The 23,937-nt window shown below is 43.3% G+C and overlaps 1 protein-coding gene across 1 annotated transcript in view; it reads right to left on the bottom strand.

Moving 5' to 3' along the window:
- The window catches only part of KIF15 (kinesin family member 15), a 2,415,358-nt gene that overhangs the window by 1,210,315 nt on the left and 1,181,106 nt on the right, over positions 1 to 23,937 (bottom strand). The window contains exons 18-19 of the mRNA XM_044065522.1: positions 6,620 to 6,761; positions 5,860 to 6,063 (exon numbers count right to left, since the gene is read on the bottom strand). Coding sequence (XP_043921457.1) covers positions 5,860 to 6,063; positions 6,620 to 6,761 — 346 coding nt within the window. The remainder of the gene's footprint in view (positions 1 to 5,859; positions 6,064 to 6,619; positions 6,762 to 23,937) is intronic.

Below are 23,937 nucleotides of genomic sequence, written 5' to 3'. Positions count from 1 at the left end.
GAAATGCCCCATCCTCACCCCATCTGGGAAGCCATGATGGTCTGAGAACACCATAAACAACCGCAACAACCACCGAACATCCTCTGCCCTTTTCTGGGATCTTTCCAAGGCATTTGATATGGTTGATCACCAACTTCTAATTTGTACCCTGTAAACTTTTTGCCTAGACTCTAATGCCCTCCTCTGGTTCTCATCCTATCTAAAAGAGAGACAACAGGCTGTCCTCTGGCAATATAAGCTTTCCAAACTACTACCAAACACCCTTGGAATACCTCAAGGGTCCATATTAGGTCCACTACTGTTCTCAATCTTTATTAATGACTTACCCACTGTCATTCATAACGTCAGCTGTATCCAATACGCTGACGACTCCACCTTGATCTGCTCTGCTACTATTCCCACTGAGTTAGAGACGGATTCCCAGACTACATTTACTACCATAGAAAATTGGCTCTCCAACTGTCGGCTTTTACTTAATCCCAAAAAAACTAAATTACTCCTTTTTTCACCTACTCAAAAGTCTGTACCCTTCACCTTTACCATAAATGCAAAAGATGGGACACTTATCTCCCCTGACCCTCACACAAAATTGCTGGGAGTCATTATTGATAACTTAAAATTTGACTACCATGTAAATCAAACCATCAAGAATATCAATAGGAAAACCTGGGTCACTTTACAGAATCAAAGGCTTCCTCACTCCAACAGCCAAGGTGGCCATAGCCCAATCACAACTCCTTTCAAATCTCTTATATGCATCCCCCCCTTCTCACTAATCTTAATAAACTTACAACCTGTTACAATCACATTGCCAGGTTTTAACAAGCTTGCCTTTTAGAACCCACCACTGCATCAACCTTAAACAGCTTGGATGGCTGGAACTATAATGCCCTGATCATGACTAACAAAATCCTCCACAAACCTGAAAATATGCCAGCCCTTAGTAATTTCATCCTCCTCCTCCATAACAACCCAAGACTGCTCCGTTCCTCATATAAGCTGCAAATTCATACTAAAATTAACAATGCTGCTGGTATTGCTCTTTTTGCAAACTCGATAGGTCGAATCTGGAATCCACTACCTTCTGAAATAACCCTGCTCCCCTCCCTAGCCCAATTTGAAACTGCAATTAAAAAAACACCTGGAATATAATTGGCAATGTCATTGTGATAAACCTGACTAAGCTACTCATTGGAATGTTATTTACTTCTTTACCAGCAACTGTTGAGAGTCACCTACCTCTTCCAGAGGAATTTTAAGCTGAAATATAACTCTAGGCTATTATGAACCTGTATACTCATTTCTGTACTCTATCCCAATGAATTTGTAACTATTGTTATCGTTAGCTTTGTGTATTTTTTTTATCATTATTTTTATCTGTATTGCTTATCCTGGAGCTTTTCTCCCTGGGTACTCTGCTGAAAATGGACTTGGCTCCAGTCGGACATTCCCGGTCAACAAATGTAAAATAAAATAAAAATAAATAAAATCTGTGGTCACCGTGGCTGAGGGGGAAGGAAGAAGGAAATGTCTGGCAATAGTCAGATCATCTGACAGAAGCTACCATTGGAGATGCTCTCTGCAAACCAGTCAATTTTATAGGAGCAGATAGATGCTTGTAGAGAATATACCATTGAACAGCCAGAGTTCATTGAAGACCTCATATAAAAAAGTTGCTAATGGGACTAAGGGAATTGCAGCCGCCATAGATTCAAGAGCCTGAAGTACGAGTCTTGCCGGAGGGGGAAGGCCGGCTTAAGATGGCTAAACATGATCTCTCAATGTATGTACATAATGAGAGGGTAGAGCTGCAACCTGATTCACTGTGTCCAAGGAAGCCCCAATAAAATCTGAACTCTGAACTGGAGATAGATTTGACTTAGTCAGATTTATGGTAATACCCAGATGATTGGCAAGGTTGAAAAAGCAATCCCTGGCCTGGAATAGCGGATGCCTGTTTGGGTCAGTGAAGACCCAGTTGTCCAGATATAGAAACACCCAGAATCCTTGCAGTTTGAAGTGAACTGCAACTACTGCTAAACATTTGGTAAACACCCTGGGGGCTGTAGTGAGTTCCAATGGGCAGATCTCTGAATTGGTAGTGACTGGCTCCCACCTGAAAGCGCAAAGGACTTCTGGAGCATCTGTCTATTTTGATGTTATAGTATGCATCCTTTAAGTATACCGAGAACATCCTACTGTCCTTTTGCAACAGCAGTAAAATGGACTGGAACAATCATTCGGAACTTTGCCTTCTTTACAAACAAATTCAGTTGGCTTAGATCCAAAATGGGTCTCAGGTCCCCGGTTTTCTTTGGCACTAAAAAGAAGTGCAAGTAAGTTCCGAATCCTTTTTGTTCAGTCAGGACCTCTTGGAGGACTCTTTCTTTGCAGTAGTTTTCTAATCTCTGCTACTGCGTACTCCCCTCTGACAGGGTGGAACACGGGGAAGTTTCTTTAACTTCTGTGATGCAGGAAGGAAAACAGGAATGCAATAACTTCTGGATATAATCTTTAGCACCCATTTGTTTTGTGTTAGATTTGTCCAGGCGGCTCAGTGCAGTGAAAAATGACCCGACTGCCTCCAGAGAAGAGTAGTTGGGTAGCGGCATTTCAGGAGCACCAATAGGACTTAATCAAAGAAAGTGTCTCTGAAGCCTTGATTCTACAGTTCCCCTCTGGCACTGGGGCAGTGTCTCCCATTGAAACCGTCGCCTCTGCCTCTACAGGAAGAATCCCTACACTGATCCTGGGAAGACCCCAGAGATTTTTGGATCCAGGTTTTCTTTCCATTGTGCTGGCTTGTAGAGAAAGTGCGCTGAGGCATTGAAAACCTGACCCCGATGGCAGACAAGGTCTTCCGTACCTGCTCGCTGCGGGTTAGGGTCTCTAACACATAGCCCGAAAGGGGAAGATCCATCAAATGAGGCATTCACAAAGGATGCCTTAAAGGATTCCAGGAAATCACAAAGCCTCATCCAGGCAATGCCTGAGCAGGCTGCCCATGAGATGCCCTCCATGGAATGGGAGATGAGCCTCATGGAAGAACTGGACAAGGACGAGAGAGTTGCCAGTCTGAGGGAGACTTGAAGTCCTCCATCGACATGATCTCTGCTAGAACGTCTGAGAATTCCTTAACTAGATCCCTCTGCAATCGAGTAAAATGTGCTAAATACTTCAAAACTCTCTCAGCGAGAAAGTGGCTGCGCTTACCAAACCTGTCTATTGCTCTGGACTCCCTGTTTGGAGGACAGACAGTGGAGCTCTTTTCAGCTAGTTTCTTCTTGGTACCTGCTGCCACCACCATGGCATCAACCGCGATACCCTTGGTCCAGTACTGTCTGTCCTTGGTAGGGGGACAAGAACTTATCTGGTCATTTCAGAATCAGTTCAATAGAATCCATCTCCTACCAGGCTCAGCAGGACACCAAATCCACGAGCTTGTCCACCGGGAGGACCACCCAGGATGTAGACAGGCCCATTCCGAAATCCTCCAAAAACACAGACTCCTCCAAGGAAAGGGGAGGGGGGGGGCTGACCAACCACCTCTCTGCCTCATGATCTCTAAAATGTCTCCAAAGGAGACGTCCTCCAGTGGGGATCCCTCCCCTTCATCAAAGTCAATGCCCTTGGTAATGGGTTCCAAAGGGGAGTTTATGTGCCCCCTTTTCCACATCATCTTACCATGGATCTCCTCCGTGGGGTTTTCAGGGAAGGTCTTGGAAGAAGAGGGAACTTCTTCTATGGAAAGAGTTTGGAGACTTATCTGGACAGGCTGACTCTGGCCAGGCATGATGGGCTCAATTCTTTGATCCAAGGGGGGTCAACGGGGAGGGTCATATAGCTCAGACACCAGATCCCTATGACTAGAGAAGGCCCTTTCTACAACTTGGAACACTGATACGCCCGGTGAAACCCTCCCCAGATCCACAGTAGCCGAGGTTACTAAAGAGGAAAAGGTAGGGACCCCCAAGCCATGGGCTCCAGGTAGAATCGGACCAGAACTGTCCAGCTCCAAAGCACCGACAGGAAGAGACCACCCTGAGATTTGGAGCCGAACTCTTCCCACCAGATCCAACGGGAACATCCCGGATTGGAGACCCACTGTGGTCCAATGACATCAGAGCACAGGAAGTCAGGGCAACAGTCTGAGTATAAGAAGGGTAGCTCCTCAGATCCGACCCTGGCTCTCTTAATTGGCTATGATCCTGGGACTCCCATACCGAGGGACGGATATGCGAAATAGACTGCACTGGAAGGGAAACTCTCACAGAGCCCAGAGGGGGCACAGCAGACATAATCCCTAACTGGATCTGAGTCTTGAGGGTCTTCTTGATCATACTGTCCATGTTGACCTCTGAAAGGCTGCTAGAAAACCCGGAAGAAGCTATTGACGGAGGCCTAGAGTGTCTAACGGGCATCTGCTGCAGTCTGGAGGGGGATGCAGCCTCCATGCCCAACACCGGTGTTGAACCCCTCGCTGTTGGATCAGAAGCCTTAGGATCCGAGGTGGAAGTCAAAGCTCTGGGACAACTGACAATATGAAAGATGCCACTCGGCTCTAAAGAGTGCTTCGGATCCATCGGTGCAAAGTAGATCTCTTATCTAACCCTATCAGATCCGAAGGTCTTGGAACTTTTGAGGGCAACTCCGAAGATGCCTGTGAGGACTTGTGAGGGTGTTTCTTTGACTCTGAGGACCCTGCACTCTTAGTGCGGATTTGAGCCTCTGAAAAGGTATCTGAAGCAGGTAAAAGACCTTTGAGAATTAGTTATTTTTGTGGTGGGCGATAGTCCTGGGATTAAAACCCTTGCAAATAGAGCAAGCTGACCACAGACATTCAGGTCCGAGACAATAAGCACATAGGTTGTGTGCATCAGCATGAGGGAGTTTATGCCTGCTTTCTGAGCACTGTTTAAAACCTGCCACTTCATCACACATTGCTGAGAAAGAAAACTACCCACCTAAAAGAATCACCACCACAAAAGCCTTAACAGCAAACACACACTCAAGAAAGCAGGTTCACTAGTTAACTATAAAACTGAGCGACTAATACAAAAAGTTATAAATTATATTATATCTTTTTTTTTTTAATACAACACACACGCACCAACTGAAAGGGGAGAGAAAGAAAAACGCAGGCAAGGCCCAACTGCAGAACAAGGAAAGAAGAATAAATTCTAACCTCACACTACTAAGGAAGGGGAGGAAACTGAAGAGAATGAAAAAAAAACACATCTGCTACAAAGATCAGAGATTATAAAGAATTACGAAAGGATTCCACTGCTATCCAAAAACATCTCAAGACTCTACAACCCATGTCTGTCATTGCTGGTGGCAAATGAGATCTCAAGGAAGTAGGCAAAGGGCAGAGCATTATGGGAAGTGGGAGGAGCTCGAGACTTAGATCCCAGTCTGTAAGAAAATGGCAGAGTCGGATCTATGACCAAACCGTGAGGAGGAAAGGCACAACATCAGATCTAAATTTCCAAGAACACTTGTTGAGAGCCCAACGTTAAGTCTATGTGAAATGCTGATAAAAACTCTTTCCTCAGATAAAGGTAAGGTGGGATTTATGGTAACAGTGCCTCTCCTCAAAAACCAAGTTATAAAGCTCATTTTACTTTACCAGAACAAGTGACGACAAAAAGGCTTGTCTTAAATCATTTATGATGACAGATTCAATGTGACAAATTAAACATTATGCAGACAAAGGATGCTAACGCCCAAGATTGCAATGAATTTTTACTGCTTTTACTAATGCAAACTAAACTAAAAAAACTAATGCAGACTAACTAAAAGAAATGTTCTTAAAAAACTCTAGCTCATTGGCCTACTAAGGGTATGTGCATAGCTTACCTGTACCATCTTAAGTTCCTCAGCAATAGCTTCATATGCTTGTTCACTCATCTCAGGAGGCATAGGTTCATTAATGATGTCCACAGGAACCTCTGGGCTCTCTGGGCTTTCTATATGAAGATAACCATTGCACTCCCCTTCAGGACTTAACCGTGGTATCAATCTGGAGCGGAGGTCATATCCTTTAGTTGGAGTAGTTATATTCTGGTATAGCAATGAAAAACAAACATTTATAATAGGAAGTACCTTGAAATAAATTAAGTGACATACACAGTTTGATGTCCACAATGAATTTAGCAGTGTTACAACTCAATAAAATGATGTATAGACACACTGGTATTTTCATATAGTATAGCACCCCAACAAACTAGAAAAGCAAGGAAAAACAGGCAAACTCTTCTGCAACAGTGCCTGGCTTAATACAGTAATACTTGCTTACTATATTAACAGTTTATCACTGATGTAATGGTCTGCTTGAACTGAAAAATCAAGTTCCAACCACCCATCTTATTCACTTGAAATCCACAATGTTGTTCATCATAAAAAGCAGCACAGTGGAATGGCAAACTATCCTTCTGCCATCTTGCAGCATTGCTCTGAGCTACAACTGTTAACTTGATCTGCTCAACTGAGTGGTGGCGAAGAGGGCAAGAGACTTTTGAGACACTGACATACGAAGTAGATCCAGTTATGTGAACCATGGATATAGAAAATACTAATTGGTTAATAGAAGAAATCCAGTTTTAATTGGTGAGCTTACCTTAAGTACTTCTGCATGCATTTTGTTCAGCTTAGACACTTCATGACGTTTAACTGCTTTAGTTGCCTCCAAAATACTCTCCAGTTGTTTAATCATTTTTTGACAGGATCCAAGCTCAGATTCGTGTTCTCGAGAGGTTTTCCTTTCAACACAAAAGCAAAGCATTAGTAAGGATCATCAGCATATGCTGATCACCCTTTAAGTGCAACCATACATTATGACTTCAAATTTTATGACATTAGCCAACATGAAGTATATCAACATAATGTCCTCAGAAAATACGGTAGTCTAAACTGTGTACAGCATTCAAACATTTTTCTAGGCTGTACAAAATGTTTTGTTACAGTATTTATTCAACTAAAATGAAAACAAATGAATCCACATGTCTTAAAGAACAACAATGTGGTAACATTCTGAGCTTCTCATTATTTTTTCACTTTTTGTCCCTATTTCCTTATCATACTCCCAAAAAGTAGCAATGCAGCCTTTGCATTTAGTTAATTGGATTGCTTTTGTCAATGACATTCTGTTGGGATACTGTACTGCCTTGCCCATTTCTATAAAAAAAAAAAAAAATCTCATGCCCTGATGTCAGAACAGCTGCTAACAAACCATAATGTTCTTTCCAGAGGATTGCAAACATAGCTATGAATATCTTAATCCAAATTGAACTGCTGCAGTTTTAGAAGATGCAGCATCAATCAGCACCATAACTACACTTCACTGCATGTTTTGTAACCGGAATAGAAGAGTTAAGCAAAGACAAGGAAGATTAGTTGAGTCAGGAAAGTCTGAAATTAGTCTGTTCGTGTTAACAAAATGATCAAAAGTTATCAGGTCATGTAGGCCTGGTATTTAATGGCACTGAAAAAAATGTAGCAGAAGTACACACTATCCACAATCCATAGCTCTACTATATTCATTAGGCAAGGCATTAGAAGATAGTTGCTTTATCAGACTCTACAGAAATCGTAGCATGGCCTGAGGAATGATTTTTATACAGAAATTTGAGAGAGTCTGGTACTTTGTAAAACCTATCTAGTTTCACTGGAGCACCCAGCTGTTACTCAGAAGTCAAGCAAGCCAGCAAACAAACAAGAAAGTATCCTTACAAATCATACAACACAGGAGGGATGGATGAAGGCTTGGGAACATCCATATCTCAAAACCATGTAAGCAAGTGGATCTGTGAAGAATAAGCTGAAGACTACATCTGAATCTTAAGAATCATCTTCCTCTGAAGACATAGTTCTCTTCTGAATAGAAATTAAAATAATCTGAGGAGGCTTTAATGATACAACAGCTTTAAATAGCCTTTAAGATGGCAAGAATATACCACTAATGTTATTCATCAGCTGGAGGAGTATGCTTTGCTTTCTCTTTTTAGGAGTGCCTGCAGAAAAATGAGGAGGAGCAGTTTTTTGATGTACCTCATTGAGTACCTATGATATCCATTTAAATGGAGATCTGCAGAATGCTCTCTGGTCCCTCAGAATTTATCATCTGAGGATCCTCCTTCATGGCCTTATCAGCTGTCTGACTGGTTGAATGGGATATGCCTAGGGGCTGAGACTTGTCAGCCTCTGGATGGGTCATGACAGTGGGACCAGCAATATAAACCAGGTGTTTTGTGGGGTCACATGCCTCAACAGAGATTTTAAAGGTCTGAATGGACAACCTCCAAAGTTTTAGGCTTCTTGACTTTCTTTCGTTCATGGCTGCTGACAGACATCTGAAAGAGGATTCTGAGGCCATCCTACCTCGCTCAATCTCCTTAACACTCTGGTTCACTAAATGCGTTTTCAGAGACACTGAATGACATTTGATCGTCTTAGGGACAAATGGCAAAAATGAAGCAGGACCTGAGCAAAATAAACACTTAGAATGACTGTCTTTGCAAGGACTCTGCCTAACAGTCGCATTTACCTCTTCTACTGAAGATTTCAATTGCAACACCGAATTTTATGTTTTAAGAATAGCACACTCACTTACTGGCTAGTCTAGTCAGTTGTTAATAATATGACACAGTTCTGTTTGCAAACAGTTGGGTCATTGCTTACTTTTTTCATACATGCTAAAACCTCAAGCTACTTATTCTAAAGTGCTAAGTGTCACATTTACAGACTGGATGTTGTGTAGCAAAGAGTGGGAACTAACTGAAATAGGTGTTCTGCCTGTCCTTCTAAAACCTGTAAACCTCCATCTCAGAAATCCTAAACTTGCATATCAACACATCTCATTAGCTACTTTATTTTCCATCTGTCCCTCTAAACTGTGGAAGCCTCCATTGTACTACTCCCAGACTTGCATACCTAGACATATCTCTGGTTATCTTCCTTATTTATTTTACTCTCTCTCTCTCCTCCAGTGTGCTGAACACAGTGTCAATTGCTGTAACAAAAATTAACAATCTCACTACCAAAAGGAGTGCTACAGCTGAATTTCACCTCCAAAGTACAAAAGAAGCAATACCTTCAGTTAAAAAAACTATGTAAGGCAGTTTCCAAGAATCAAACTAAACTTGTTTTCCATCACTTCTGCATCACTGTGTGCTGTACTGTAGCATGGAATCTGCTGAAGAAACACTCCCCACTCCCAGGCCTTATACTGCTGAAGGTGAAGCTGAATTACCACTTTAGCATATTTTACTCTAGCAGTGTAAAATTTTCCTGGAAAGGCAATCAAAGCCCAGAACAATAAAATTAAATGCTGTGACTCACGTCATGTATTTAGAGTTCAAAGACCTTGTTAACAGTAATCTAAGCAGGTTGGGTTACTCTCTTTAAAATTATCAGAACTTGTCTTACCTCCTTGTCTTGCTGCAGTTTTTACAGATAGTTTTCCTGGTATTTAGTCAACCGTGGGCCGACTTGCTATGTTTATGTTTCAATAAGCTCCCTTACCCTACCTCAATTCACACATACCCCCACTACAGCCACACTTATGTCACTTTTACTCTGCCTCCTCTACTCATCTGCCTATTCTGTACCTAACTGCACTATTCAATCACAAACTGTTCTCATTATACTATCTCCACCCACTTCTGCTCTAAATTCCTTTTCAAATCTCAATCTGCTCCCTCCACATCAAAACCTGTATATTCTCCACCCTATCAATGCTCATTACCTCACCTACCATGCTGCAAGATGTTTACAGCACTAACCATGCTGTTTCCCTCCTGTATCACCTTATTCATCTTCTTCCTCTCATTCCAAACATCCCTACCAGTAGTAATAATAAGCACACCTCAGCCATTACTTCATCCTCACCTATCAACCATCTTCCCACTACCTACTCAAAAATCTCTTCAAGCTTATTTCCCATAACTCCATTCCACTGTTACAACCACAAAATATTAAAAAATGTCAGTATCAATGTGAAGGTAATACTTTTACCCATCTCTGCTAAAAATGCCATGATAAGCAAGCCATCTTTCTCCACCATATATCATTGTGGTGATATTCACCCTAACCCAGGTCCCAATCAACCCCAAACCAAAGAATATATCCTAGAAGTTTAAAAATAGTAACTTTAAACATTAGAAGCATATGCAACAAAATCAGATTTTCATGTCTGGATGACCCAACACAGACATCCTAGTCACAACAGAGACATGGCTAAAGCCTGAAAAAAATGCTAAAATTCTACCCCCCCCCCCCCCGGTTATATTAGGTTCAATAAAACACACAAAAATGCAGGCAGAACAGCTATAATCATCCCAAATATGCTCATAGTAAATCCCTATACAGGCAAAATCCCAAATTTTGGAAAAGCAGAAAAACTAATAGAGCCAACAGCATATGCATTGTTGTGCTATATATCCCCCCCAAGATATAACATTCCAATACTTGAAAACATACTATCCTGGATAGCAGATACAATCACAAATACAATTATTCTCCTGTGTGATGTAAACATTGCTGAATTTGGAAATAGTCTGGCAGTCAATCAACAGCATGAACCTCTTTGGAGTCACTCAACTTATTAATACATCAACAAGATATGGCAAAACTAACTCCCAACAATCTATCTTGAACGAACTGGATTCTGGTAAACCAACCCATCTAATTTTATCTCCTCAAGTACCCTTCCCTGACACACTGACCACTTAGGTAGCTTATACCTGTAGGAGTATTACACAACTAACAAAGGGAAATAAGATCAAAATTACCCATAATCTCTCCAATTTCTCCAAGGAGTCTTTCATTGAAGCTCTGAAAGCAGTTAACTGGTCCATGCTAAAGGACCCCCCTTAAATGACGCAGGTGAATACTTCAGTGCAGGATTTCTTAATATTCTTAGCACCTTAGCCTAAATGCAAACAAAAAGAATTAAAAAACAGCCATATCCCCCCTCCCATGGCTCACCAACCAATGCAAACTCCTTATGAAAGACAGGGACAAAGCATGGATAAACTGGCAAAAGAATAATAAAAACAACAAAAAATGGCAACTATTTAAACAGCTATGAAACCAAGTCAAGAAACAAGTTAATACAGATAGAAGTCTTATAATACCCATCTACAAAGCAGCCATAAAAACAACCCTAAAAAATTCTGGTCCTCCATATCCTCTCTCATTAACCCAGGTACAAAAAAGGATCCCAGCCCATACCCAGACATTCCAAGTCTTCAAACAGCTACCTATTTCAATACATACATCACATGCATACCAACTTAACCTTAAAGTCACGTAACACCCCCCCTTCCACACAGCTAACTTCCCCTACCTTAGACCCTAGCCCATTTCCTTTACAAACCTCACCTAACAGCAACCTCTCCAATACACATGCAGACAACTCCACCCACTTTACCTTTCAACCAGTTTCTATAACTCTCAAAAATACTTTTGCATAAACTAAAATCTTGTTCTTCCTCAGCCGAAAACCTTCCTCTGGCATGCCTAAATCTAGCTGCAGATGCAATAGCAAATCCAATCAACATTTTTATAAATAGATCAATAACAGTATCATGTGTCCCTAAATAATGGAAAATGGTGCATATTATCCCCTTATATAAAAGGGGTAATTCCAATGACATTACAAATTTCCATTCCATAGCCATCCTGTCTCACCTCTCTAAAATCTTTAAAGATGTATACATCAACAATTTCTCCATTATATCTCTTACAAAATAAGCTAATCACCAATATGCAGCATGGATTTCAGGCACAACACAGCACCTCCACTGCATTATTGCTTACAGACACCATCAAAGCTCTAATAAACTTGTATATGCAGTATTTCTAGATCAAAAGCCTTTGTCATGGTCTCTCACAGTAAAGTCTTCAATCAACTTTTCATCCTGGGTCTATCATCTCCATCTATTCAATGGTTCTCTACCGACCTTGCCAACAGGCAACAAGCTGTAAAATAGCAAAGATTCATCTCTGCATACCTTCCCACATCCACAGGAGTCACACAGGGATCCATTCTTGGCCCTCTACTAGTCAATATTTTTATCAATAACCTACAGCCATCTTCTTGTGAAGGCACCTTGATTCAATATGCAAATGTCTCTACCATCATCTGCTCTTCAAACACCTTAACTCGCCTGAAATAAATCACTCAAGTTGCCATTTCCACGGAAACCTAGCTTACAAGAGCAAAACTCCTACTCAACCACCCAAAAAACAAACTCTTTACCCCCCAAAACTCAAAACCCTAACAAAGCATCTTTCAAATGGCACTGAAATTGAATTAATCCACCATACCAAACTATTAGGAGTAATAATCTTAAATTTAACCTCCACATCCAAAGCAATGTTAAGAAAACCCATGCAATTCTAACCAAATTAACAATCCTCCATAAAAAAAAATACAAACTTGAAAGCTGCTACAACAAAATTGCCAAGTTTGCTACTAATTCATCCTCCTTTACCCATCACTGTAAATCTCTGCATATCCTTATAGTTGGCTGAACTCCCACCCCACCTCTCCTATATTGAACTTTTAACAATACATAAAATCACAGATAAACCATTAGGATGTCCAGCTCTTGCCTCTTTAAACAACAAATATTTTCATAAAAGAACTCTTAGATCAAAAGAAAACAACTTCTCACCAAAAATAAACTAAATAAACTCCCTGGATAAAGCCTATATTCATATTCAGTAGCAAAAAAAGGAACTTCTTACCTCTAGCCACCAGAAATGTTTCTATAATATCCACCTTTAAATGCTCCCTAAAAGAATAAGTTACAAAATCTTGGACCTGCTCCTGTGCCAATCCTCGCTGAACATACTCACTATAATTCACTCACCCCCTTTAACCTAAATCACATTTCACAACCTTCTCCAGCCTCCTACTCCACTCTTTTTTCGACACTACCCTACCTTATCCACTTAATCTCTGCAGACCTTTCCTCTACCTCTCTCTTTCCTCCCTACTCACCTAAGCTACCTGAAGACACCCTACTCTGTACTCTTCTTATATCCTTCTGTCCATCCTTCTTCCTTTAATAATGATAATATGAACACTCTCTCATACTAAGACACTCAATTTCCCCTCACTGTTTCTAATCAATAAGAGTATAATGTGATAATTTATTTTTTCATAAGGGTATACATATGTACACATATTAAAGTATGCTCAAATGATCAACTAAAGATGGACCCCTGCCCTAAATATATATATATATATATATATATATATATATATATATATATATATATATATATATATATATATATGACTTTACTATATTGTAATAACTTTCGCCTTTTCACTAAAGTACCTATAGTATATTGTACTTTCTTTATTGTCTCTAGATATTTCTGTTAAATTCTATGCAAAACCGACACTGTACCTGTCAATGTTGTTCTTGTTTTATTGGAGCTTTTCTCCCTGGGCCTCCATTGAAAATGGGCTCACACCCAGATGGACTATCACAGTCAACAAATGTAAAATAAAAAATAAATAAAATAATAAAATAAAAATGTACTATCTAATATCTCTCTAAATATCTTATTATAATCTTCTCAGGTCTCATTTATCACATACCAATCTATGTGAAAACTTATGACTTATTGAGTTTTTCCTCACATATTTCTCCAACTTGTGCTATTTTTCATTGCATTCTACTATGAAACATATGTTCTATGTTTTTCTCAATACATTTTTTTCACTCATGTTGTGTAGTGTAATACGGTATTTTGTGACTTAAAATATCTGTACTTGATTCTTGAAAGATTGTTATTGTGGAGCTTTTCTCTCCAGGCCTCTGATGAAAATGGGCACTTTCTGGCCCAGTCGGACTTTCCTGGTACACAAATGTCAAATAAAAATAAAATATAGTACATAAATAAATGCGTGGCAGGAGCAAAATTAGTCAAGCTGTTAGTGAAACTGGAAGACTGAAGCAAGACAAAGACATACCACACAGGGCACCCTCAGGTTATATATGCCAGTTGTGCATATGTTTAGATAGTGCATTATTTTTTTAAGATTATAGTCTATCCACTGCGACAGCTCCTTCTACCATTTTTACCTAGAAGGATAGGTGGTAAAAAAGAAGATATGTATTCACCATAATGTTCCATCTGAGTAGTTAGACTTCATTTGTCAGCAACCTGTGGGTTACGGATCCGAGCCGGCAGCTTACCAAGCTAAAGATCCGAGCTCCAAGCTCCTCTCCCTTACCCATACTACACTGCAACCTCCTTCCTATACTCAGATCGAGTTTGCCACCCATTACGTGACACACAACAACCTAAGACACCAAAATCCTTACCTGAACACATACACCAGGCTTGTCAAACTCAGGACATCGAGCCCAAAGAAAGAAACAACCAACAAGGTCAGGGGGAAGGAGGGAGGGAAGGTTGCTGACAAATGACGTCTAACTACTCAGATGGAATGTTATGGTGAGTACATAACTTCTTTATGTGAAGTAGTTAACTTCATTTGATCATCAACCTGTGGGACAGAGCCCACAGCTACCCAAAATCTTGGGAAGCCCTTAACAAAGGATATTCCGGAGCACTGCAGGGCCAAGGGAAGCCCTTCCTCTAGACACCATATCTAGCTTATAATGAGTAAAAAAAGTGTGAGAGGAGGCCCAGGTAGCTGCTGAACAAATATCATCCAGGGAAACTCTAGACCAGAATGCAACAGAAGTAACCAAAGAATGGGTAGAGTGAGCATGAACCCCTTCTGGTTCTGGTAATCCAAGTTCTTTATATGCTTGTAAAATACAAAGCGAAATCCATTTAGCGAGAGTCACCTTCGAAACTGGTTTTCCTAAAAAGGGTTTAGCAAAGGAAGCAAAAAGCTCATCAGATTTACGGAAGGGTTTGGACCTATGCAAGTAAAAACGTAACTGCCTGTGAACATCCAGCAAATGAAGTTTGTATTCCCCTTTATTTTGAAAATTAGGGAAAAATACAGGCAAATTAACAGACTGATTAATGTTGACTCCGAAGCAACTTTAGGAAGAAAAGACGGGTTAATCCTGAGAAACACCCTATCCTTATGAAAAACTAGGTATGGGGGTTTCATACATAGCGCCTGAAGCTCCGACACTCTCCTGGCTGAAGTGATAGCTACCAGGCAGGCTGTCTTTCACGACAATTTCAAGTCAACTGATGCTGCAGGCTCGAACAGGAGTGCAACTAAGGCCTGAAAAAATAATGTCAAATCCCACAGACGGGAAGGGTTTTTGATAGTAGGTCTCAGAAGAAAAGTACCTTTAATAAAGGTCTTGCAAATTCTGGAAGCAGCTACAGAACCTGAATTTTCCCCTACGTGAAAATGGGATATGGCCACCAGCTAGACTTTCACTGTGGAAGAGCTGGCCCCTTGCTGGAAAATATGGGAAAAAAAGTCTAACACCACTGGAACTGGAGCGGTAAAAGGATCCAGATTTCTCTGTGAAGCCCAAATGGAAAAACGTTTCCATTTACCACTGTAAACTTTTCTGGTAGAGAACTTGTGTGCGGCTACCAGAATGGATTTAACTGGGGAAGAGATAGCGGGAGTCCTGGCAACTAATGGAACTGGAGCAACCAAGCTGTAAGCTTGAGGCTGTCCAGATTCGGAGGAGGAATTCCCAAGGGTTGACTAATAAGATTCGGAATGGGATCTAAAATCCAGGGCTGAGCTAGAAGATGAGACCGCAGGCAAGGGAACCAAACTTGACGAGGCCAGAATGGGGCTATGAGGATAACCTTGCTCCCCAACCGACGAGCTTTCTGTAAGAATTTTGTCATGAGAAGAAGCGGGGGATATGCATAAAGAAGACCAGGTGGCCAAGCATGGACAAGAGCATCTCTGGGGACTTCCCCCCGTCGGGGGAATCGGAGCGAAAAACTCGCTGCACTTCGCGCTGGATGGCGATGCAAAGAGATCGCAGCAAGGCTGGCCTCACCTGCGGAAGATCTGTTCTGCTACATAAGGGTTCAGAGACCAATCGTAAGGCAAAAGGATAGTCCTACTCAATTTGTCTGCTAAAATGTTGGGCCGACCAAGGATGTGCGTTGCTATCAGAAAATGGTTGATGGAGATCGCCAATTCCCACACTCTCATGGCCTCTCGACAAAGTGGATAGAGCCTGGTTCCCCCCGTTTGTTGATGTACCAAACCACTGACATATTGTCTGACTGGATTGTAATACTTCCCAGAGGAAGAGAGGTATGAAGGGCCTGCAACTCTAAAAGGACTGCTCTCATCTCTAGAACATTGATATGCAGAACAGTCTCACTTAGGTTCCAAGTGCCTTGGACAGTCCTGCCCGAGCAATGCTCCCCACACCCTAAGTGGGGGGCATCCGTAGTAACCGTGACTTGGGACGGAGGCGTAACAAAGGGACATCCTTCTCACAGATCCTGGGATTGAAGCCACCACATGACAGAAGCTGTGAACACTTTGCTTAGAGGAATCAGAAAGTCTAGAGACTTTTATAGTAGAGACCACAGTACTTGTAAAGTCCACTTAACACACTCATATGCAGGTGTGCAAAAGGAACCAGATGTATAGCTGCTGCCATGGACCCTAGGGCTCTCAGGACTAACTCCGCTGGGGGTGCAGGAGTCTGAAGAAGCACCAAGACATGAAGGGCCAGGCTGTGAAGTCTGTCTGGGGTCAAAAATATCCTGTCCTGAAAAGAATCTATTCTTGCCCCTATGAAGTCTAGAATTTGAACAGGTTGAAGAAAAGACTTCTTGAGGTTTATTGTGATACCCAGCCGAGTCGACAACTGCAGAAAAAAGTTTCTGGCTAGTACAAGTTGATGCCTGATGGGGGCGGTGAGAAGCCAGTTGTCCAGGTACGGAAAGACCTGAATGCCCTGAAGCCTCAGGTGAGCCACTACAACTGCCATGACCTTGGTAAACACCCTGTGGGATGTGGTGAGACCGAAGGGTAGGACCCTGAACTAGCAGTGACTGGCTCATAGTCGAAAGTGGAGGAACCTCCTGGATCGCCTATCAGGATATGGTAGTACGCATCCTTGAGGTCTATCGAGCACATCCAGTCTTCCTCCTGCAAGAACGGCAGGATGGATTGTAAAGTGACCATCCGGAACTTCTCCTTGGCAATGGACAGGTTCATTGTGGATAAGTCGAAAATCGGCCTCAAGTCCCCAGTCTTTCCTGGCACCAAAAAGAACCTGGAATAGATGTCTGATCCGGACTGGTCTGGGGGCACTAGCTGGATTGCTCTTTTATCTAGCAGCTTTTTTATTTCCAAAGTTGCCGCCTCCCTTTGAGCGGGTGGGACATCCGGGAGGCGCCTTGTGGATAGGGGACTGTTTACGAAAGGAAGAGAATAGCCTCTGGATATTATTCGAAGCACCCAATGATCTGACGTGATGGACTCCCACTGGGATAGGTGCCTCGAAAAACGCCCCCCGACTGCCTCTAGAGAGGAACAGTCAGGCAACCCCTCAGGGCTGCTGCGTGGGTTAGTCGGAAAAGGGTTCCCGTGACCCGAAGTTCTTCGGTCCACCTCTGCCTCTGGGCTGGCGTCCACCTTGTCCCCCTCTGCCTCCAGGGGAGGAGGAGTCCGGAGCATTCCGGGACTGCTGAGACTTCCAGAACCACAAACTTCTTTTGCCCTCGCTGGTTCCTGGAGAAGGACCTTTGAAGGTTGGAGAAGCGGATCCCTACGGCCGACCGTGCTTTTCCGTCCTTCTCGCTCTGGACTAGCATATCTCAGATGGTCTTCCCGAACAGGGTCGAACTGTCAAAAGGGGCATTAGCGAAGGATGCCTTGAAAGGTTCTGAAAAGTCGCAAAGCTGGAGCCAGGCATGACGCTTCATGGCAATACAGGACCCAGCTGTCCTAGCGACTCCCTCGGTGGCATGAGCGAGTAGACGCATGGACGTATTCGAAACAGACTTGAGAGTGGTCATACGAGCAAAGAATGTCCGTTTATCCTCAGCCGTAATGGACTCCAGGGGAGACTCCGCGTACTCCTTCACAAGGTCACACTGCAGTCTAATTACGTGGGCCATGTAATTCAGCGCCCTTATAGCAAAGGTAGCTGAAGCAAACGTCCGCTTTCCAAGACTATCCATCGCCCTAGACTCCTTGTCTGCAGGATGGACCGAGGAACTTTCCTGGGCCATTTCCTTTTTGGTGGCCGCCGCCACCACCATGGAATCAACTGGGGAGCCCTTACTCCAAGTGGGCTTGTTAGCAGGAGGGTTCAATACTTTGTCTGGCCATTTGGGTATTGGCTCTACAGTGTCCGTTTCCTTCCAAGCACAGGTGGTAATGAGGTCCATCAGAGGGTCAGCCTGGGGGGGGGGGGCACACACACCCAATAGATAGATGGGCCTGCGAATGCCTCCAGAAATACCAACTCGTCCAAGGAAGGTTTTTGGGCAGACCAGCACCCCCTCTGGCAAAGAATTACCATTATGTCTCTGAAGGAGACATCTTCGGGAGGCAACCTGGGGGAACCTTCCCCTTCCTCCAAGTCGGTATCCTCAGTGAGGGACTCGGGGGGAGTCCATGTGTCTCCTCTTGCACTGGCATTTGCGAGGGGCCTCCTCGGGGGGGGGGGTCTCTCCAGGGAGGGCTCACAAACAGTCTCTTATTCCTCAAGGGGAACCATCTGGGGCGTATCGGACACAGGCTGTCCCTGGGAGGACTGGATGATGGAAGACAAACTCAGCTGCGAGGGAGCAGGGGCGGACTCAGAGGAAAGAGTGAGGGGTCTCGATCCTCCAGAGAGAACCCTCTCCACAACATTGAAAGCCGAAGGGGAACCAGCTTCCCTGAAACTGGTGGAGCGGGTAGCCATGGCCCTCGGATCTGATGAGGGTATTGAAGCAGAGGCCAGAACAGCCGGGCCAAGGGAGATGGTATGCCCCGACCACAATGGGGCTGACGACACACTCATCACCTTGGATCCTGACTCCCAGATCTCGGCTCTGAGAGCTCGGACCTGCCAGTGGATCAGGCAGGTTCGAGAGCATGGCCGGTGTCGAGGTTGGAGGAACCATTGGCGCTGACCCCCTGATTCCAGGGCTCCTCGGATCCATGGACTGCGAAACCCGAGGGTGGATGGGAGAAGGAGCTAACGGGGCAAATGTCGGAGCCGAACTTCCCTCTCCGGCTGGGAGCCAGCAACAGTCCCATCTGCAATTGAGTTTGCAGGAACCTTCTCATCATCTGGTCCATATAAGCTTCAGAGAGGTTCCTTGTGGATCTCGAGAACACCACCGACACAGGCCAGGAGGGCTGATGAGAGGACGACCACGAAGCACGCTGAGCCTCCTCCGACTCCAGGGAGAATCGAGGGGAAGACGGCCTAGTAACTTTTTCTGGAGTACAGACCACTTTAGCACGGGGGGGGGGGGTTTGACAGATCTGAGTCCATTTGCCTCTTGCGGCCCCTCTCCCTGTCTCAATCTCTCTCTTTTTCTCTCTCTCCTTTTCTTTGTGTTTGTCCTTCCTAGCCTCCCTCTCGCCCTGTTTAGAGGTGGGAGTGGGAGTCCTGGACAGGGGAGAAGGCCGGAAGCCTGAACAGTCACAGCTGTGGCTGACGAAGATGCTACAGAAGAGGTGGTTGATTCTGCAGGTAAAAGACCCGCCAGAATCAGCTTGGTCCTGCGATCCCACAGAGCCCAGGGGTTGAATGCTGCACACATCTTGCAGCCTAATGTTAGGTGAGGAACCCCTGGACAAACTACGCACAGAGTGTGACCATCGGCCAGCGACAGCTTATGGCCTCACATTGTGCTTTTGAGTTTCTGACATATCTTCACAGACTAGGCTAAGTAGTCAAGTGCACACGCACACACACACACACACACACACACACACACCAAGGGCGGGAAGGGGAGGCCTACACAGGTGAAAGTTCTAAAACTTTCCTTCTCTACTTTTTTTTTTTGACGTAAAACCAGAGGATAAAGTGAGGAAAGGGATAAAATGTTTTAACAGTCAGACAAAACACACAGACCGAAAAGTTAGCTGATTAACCTAACTATGCCTGCCTGGAACTCAAGAATCCCGTGCAGCAAACGAGATCTGAGGATTGGAAGGAGGTTGCAGTGAAGTATGCGTAAGGGGGAGGAGCTCAGATCTTTAGCTTGGAAAGCTGCCAGCTCGGATACGTAACCGACAGGTTGATGATCAAATGAAGTTAACTACTTCAGATCTAATGTTTACTTTATACCACATGTGCTGAAACAACACATAGCTCCTGCAGTCATACTTATAACCAGCATGGCCTGGAAGGTTTCTGGTACTCAAGCAGGATTTCTGCCAGTGTTGGAGAAGGGGTACAAAGTGGTAGCAGTATACAAGTGTTGTCACAGTTTTGTGACTTGCCTATTATACCACCACCGTATATGCTGTAGAAAATGTAAATCTGAATCTCCGTTATCTCAGCGAATGGTTTCATTTAAAAAAAAAAAAAAAAAATTGTAAAATTTATTTTCCCCAGGGAGATGACACTGAGGTTTATTGTTGATCTTTAACCTCAGTGACATCAACTAAGGGGAAAATGTGAGAGGCATTCATAGACTTTAATGGACACAAGTTGTGCAAGTGCAGAGAGGCTTCCACTGAAGTCTATGAACAGCCACCTTATATGATGCCACCCAGAGAAACAATTTTTTTGCCATGGTTTTACAAAACTTTTTATTATAAAAGTGGCACAAATAAAATATGGATACACTTCTACAAAATGCATCATGGCATTTAACTCAATAGATAGAGTAATGCAGTACTAAACTGTTGCAAAGACCTTAAGTCTGACACTACTATGAAGCATCACTCATTTTTCAAAGTACATCAAAATACACTTCAAGGACAAAAAGAATGCTTCACAGCCTGGTATATTAATGAACATGAATGCAGACGGTGCTGCTTCTATATACTGTAAACATAAAATATTAACTAACAGACAAGTTTCAAAAATTAAATTTATGTACTCCCCATAAAGTACAGTTGTGTACACTTACCATAAATGTAGATGTTCGAGTGTATTCACTATTACAGTCATTACATTTGGGTAATCCTGCTGGCAGGTTACCTCAGACGGCCTAAATTTCAAAGTCCTGGGTCCTGCGTCGGCTGCTGATGCTCCTTCCCTGACGTCAGATCGTCAGGGGTATAAAAGAAGCAGCCAATGCCATTTTCTTTAGTTTTTCTTTATATAAAAATACATACACCAATATAAACTTTACCTTCATCTACAAGCAAATACACCACATAGGCTGTATAAATCAGAGAAGGAAAGAAAAGTTCCAGTACAAAAAAGGGGGATGGCGGGTGGGTAACCTGGACTGCAACAGTGAATACACTTGAACATCTACATTTATGGTAAGTGTACACAACTGTATTATGTTCTTCGTGTTTCACTGTTGTAGTCATTACATTTGGGTAGAGTCCCAAAGCTATGGTTGGGAGGTTGGAGCTAAACAGCATTAGTAGCGGCTATGAGGCCCTGCAGAACTGCAGTGGCAAAGCCTGCCCTGGATTTAGAGTAGAGAGGCAGATGATAATGCTTTGTAAAGGTGTGCAGTGAACTCCAAGTAGCAGCCTCTAAAATGTCCTTGGCAGGTACTCCCCTGAGAAAGGCTGCTGAAGTGGCTGCAGCTCTGGTTGAATGTGGCCTAATGCCCTTAGGCACTGGCTTGCCATGGTGTACATAGCAGAAATGAATGCAGTGGCCTAGCCACTTTGAAATAGTCTGCTTTGAGATGGCCTTTCATTGTGATCCTACAGCATATGCACTAGTAATTGCTCTGTCTTTCTGAAAACTTTGGTTCTGTCCTAGTAGAATCTAAGCTGTCTGTGTACGTCCAAAGAATGCAGAATTCTCTCCCCCTTGTTCTGTGGATTTGGATACAAAGTTGGCAGGTGAATAGTTTGGTTAAGAGCCACACTTGACACCACCTTAGGCATAAATGTTGGGTTTGTCCTCAGAGAGACCCTGTCTGGATTAAAAATGATAAAAGGTTCCACAGCCATGAGTGCCTGCAGCTCTGAAACTCGTCTTGCAGAAGTTATTGCTAGGAGCAGAGCTGTTTTCCAAGATAAAAACTTTATATCAGCAGTAGCAGCTGGCCCAAAAGGAAGCAGGGTGAGTTTTTCCAAGACAAAGTTGAGGTCCCATGCAGGCATTGGTGAGCTCCTTGGGGGCCTTATATTTTTGGCTCCTCTGAGGTACTGCTTTAATAAGGGATGAGAAAAGATTGGTGGCTTGCATTGCAATGAGCCGAAATGGCAGAGGCATGAATTTTAATAGATGAAAACGATAGGCCTTTGTCCAGCATCTCAGTTAAGTATTGCAAAATCTGAGGAATATTTGGCACAGCTGTATCAGTTCCTTGTGCCTGGTTCCAAGCACAGAATCTCTTCTATTTTCCAGCATAAGATTTTCTAGTAGTAGGCCTTCTGGCTTCCAAAATGACATCCATCACAGCTTTCCTGAGAGGTGTGTTTTGTATGACTACATTATCCGCCATGCTGCCAGGTTTAAAGTCATGAGTTGGCTGCGCAGGATCTGATTGTTTTGCTGGGATAGTAGGTGAGGTATTTGAGGTAAGGTCCAAGCTGGGCATTGAGACAAGTTTCTTAGTATTGGATACCAGTACTGGCGGGGCCAGTCTGGGGCAGTCAGTATCATCTTTGGCTTCTCCTGTCTGACCTTTAGGAGTACCTTGGGTAGGAGAGGCAGAAAGGGAAAGGCATATGCGGATAGATTTTTCCAGCTGAAAGATAGGGCGTCCACTTTCCATGCTTGTCTGTGATAAATCCTTGTGCAGAATCTTTTTAGTTGGTAGTAGTGAGGGGAGGCAAATAGATCTATGTCCAGGTATCCCCATTTCCTTGTTATCATGCTGAAGACTTGTGGATCCAGCTGCCACTCGTGGGGGATCCATGAGGTTTCTGCTTAGTTCGTCTGCCAGAGCATTTTTCCTTCCTGGCAGGAATTGTGCCTGCAGATGTACTTGGTAAGGCAATGCTGTGTCCCACAAAGTCATGGCTAGTCTGCAAAGGGGGTAGGAATGTGTGCCGCCCTGCTTGTTTATATACCACATCACCGTGGCGTTGTCTGTCTTTATCAATAGTTGTCCTGGATGGAGTAGGTCCTTGAAGGCTGTCAGAGCATTTTGAACAGCTAGCATCTCTTTTTGATTGATATGTAGATGCATTTGGTTTGAGGTCCATGCACCTTGAATGCATCTTCCTTCCATGCGGGCCCCCCAGGCATAATCTGATGCATCCGTTGTTAGTGTCTGCCTGGCTGGGGGTAATGTGAATGGCTGTCCCTTGTTTTGGTGACAAACCTTTGCCCACCATCGAAACTCCTGTTGCAGGCAGGGAATGAGAATAATCATAGTTTCCAGGCTGTGGCAATGTTGAGTCCAAACACTTTTTAGGTACCATTAAAGTTTCCTCATATGCAGTCTTGCATATGGAATTAGTAGGATGCAGGATGCCATGAAGCCCAAAGCCTGCAGAATTTTTCTTGCAGATAACTGGGCCTTTGTTGCCAACATTTTGAAATAGGTAGTCAGTTGCCTTTGTTTGTCTGGCGTGAGATAAGCCATCTGGGCAGTTGTATTTAAGCTTGCACCCAGGAATATTATCTCTTGAGAGGGTACTAGTTTTGATTTATTTTCGTTGACTGTGTACCCTAGGCATGTTAGAAGTCTTTTCACACACGCCAGATGCTGCAGAAGAATGTCCTTGTTCTCTGCTTGAAATAGACAGTCATCCAAGTGAGGATATATTTGTATTCCTCTTTCCCTGCAGAATGCAATTACTGGTGCCAGGCACTTTGTAAAGACCCTGGGCACAGTAGATAAGCCAAAGGGCAGTGCAGAGAATTGGTAATGCATTGAGCCAGCCTTGAA

Source organism: Protopterus annectens, chromosome 3.part0, assembly GCF_019279795.1.
Source record: "Protopterus annectens isolate FY-2018-M chromosome 3.part0, PAN1.0, whole genome shotgun sequence".
Taxonomy (NCBI): Eukaryota; Metazoa; Chordata; order Ceratodontiformes; family Protopteridae; genus Protopterus; species Protopterus annectens.
The sequence above is the reverse complement of the archived record's forward strand: the minus strand, read 5'-3'. Positions and strand labels throughout refer to the sequence as shown.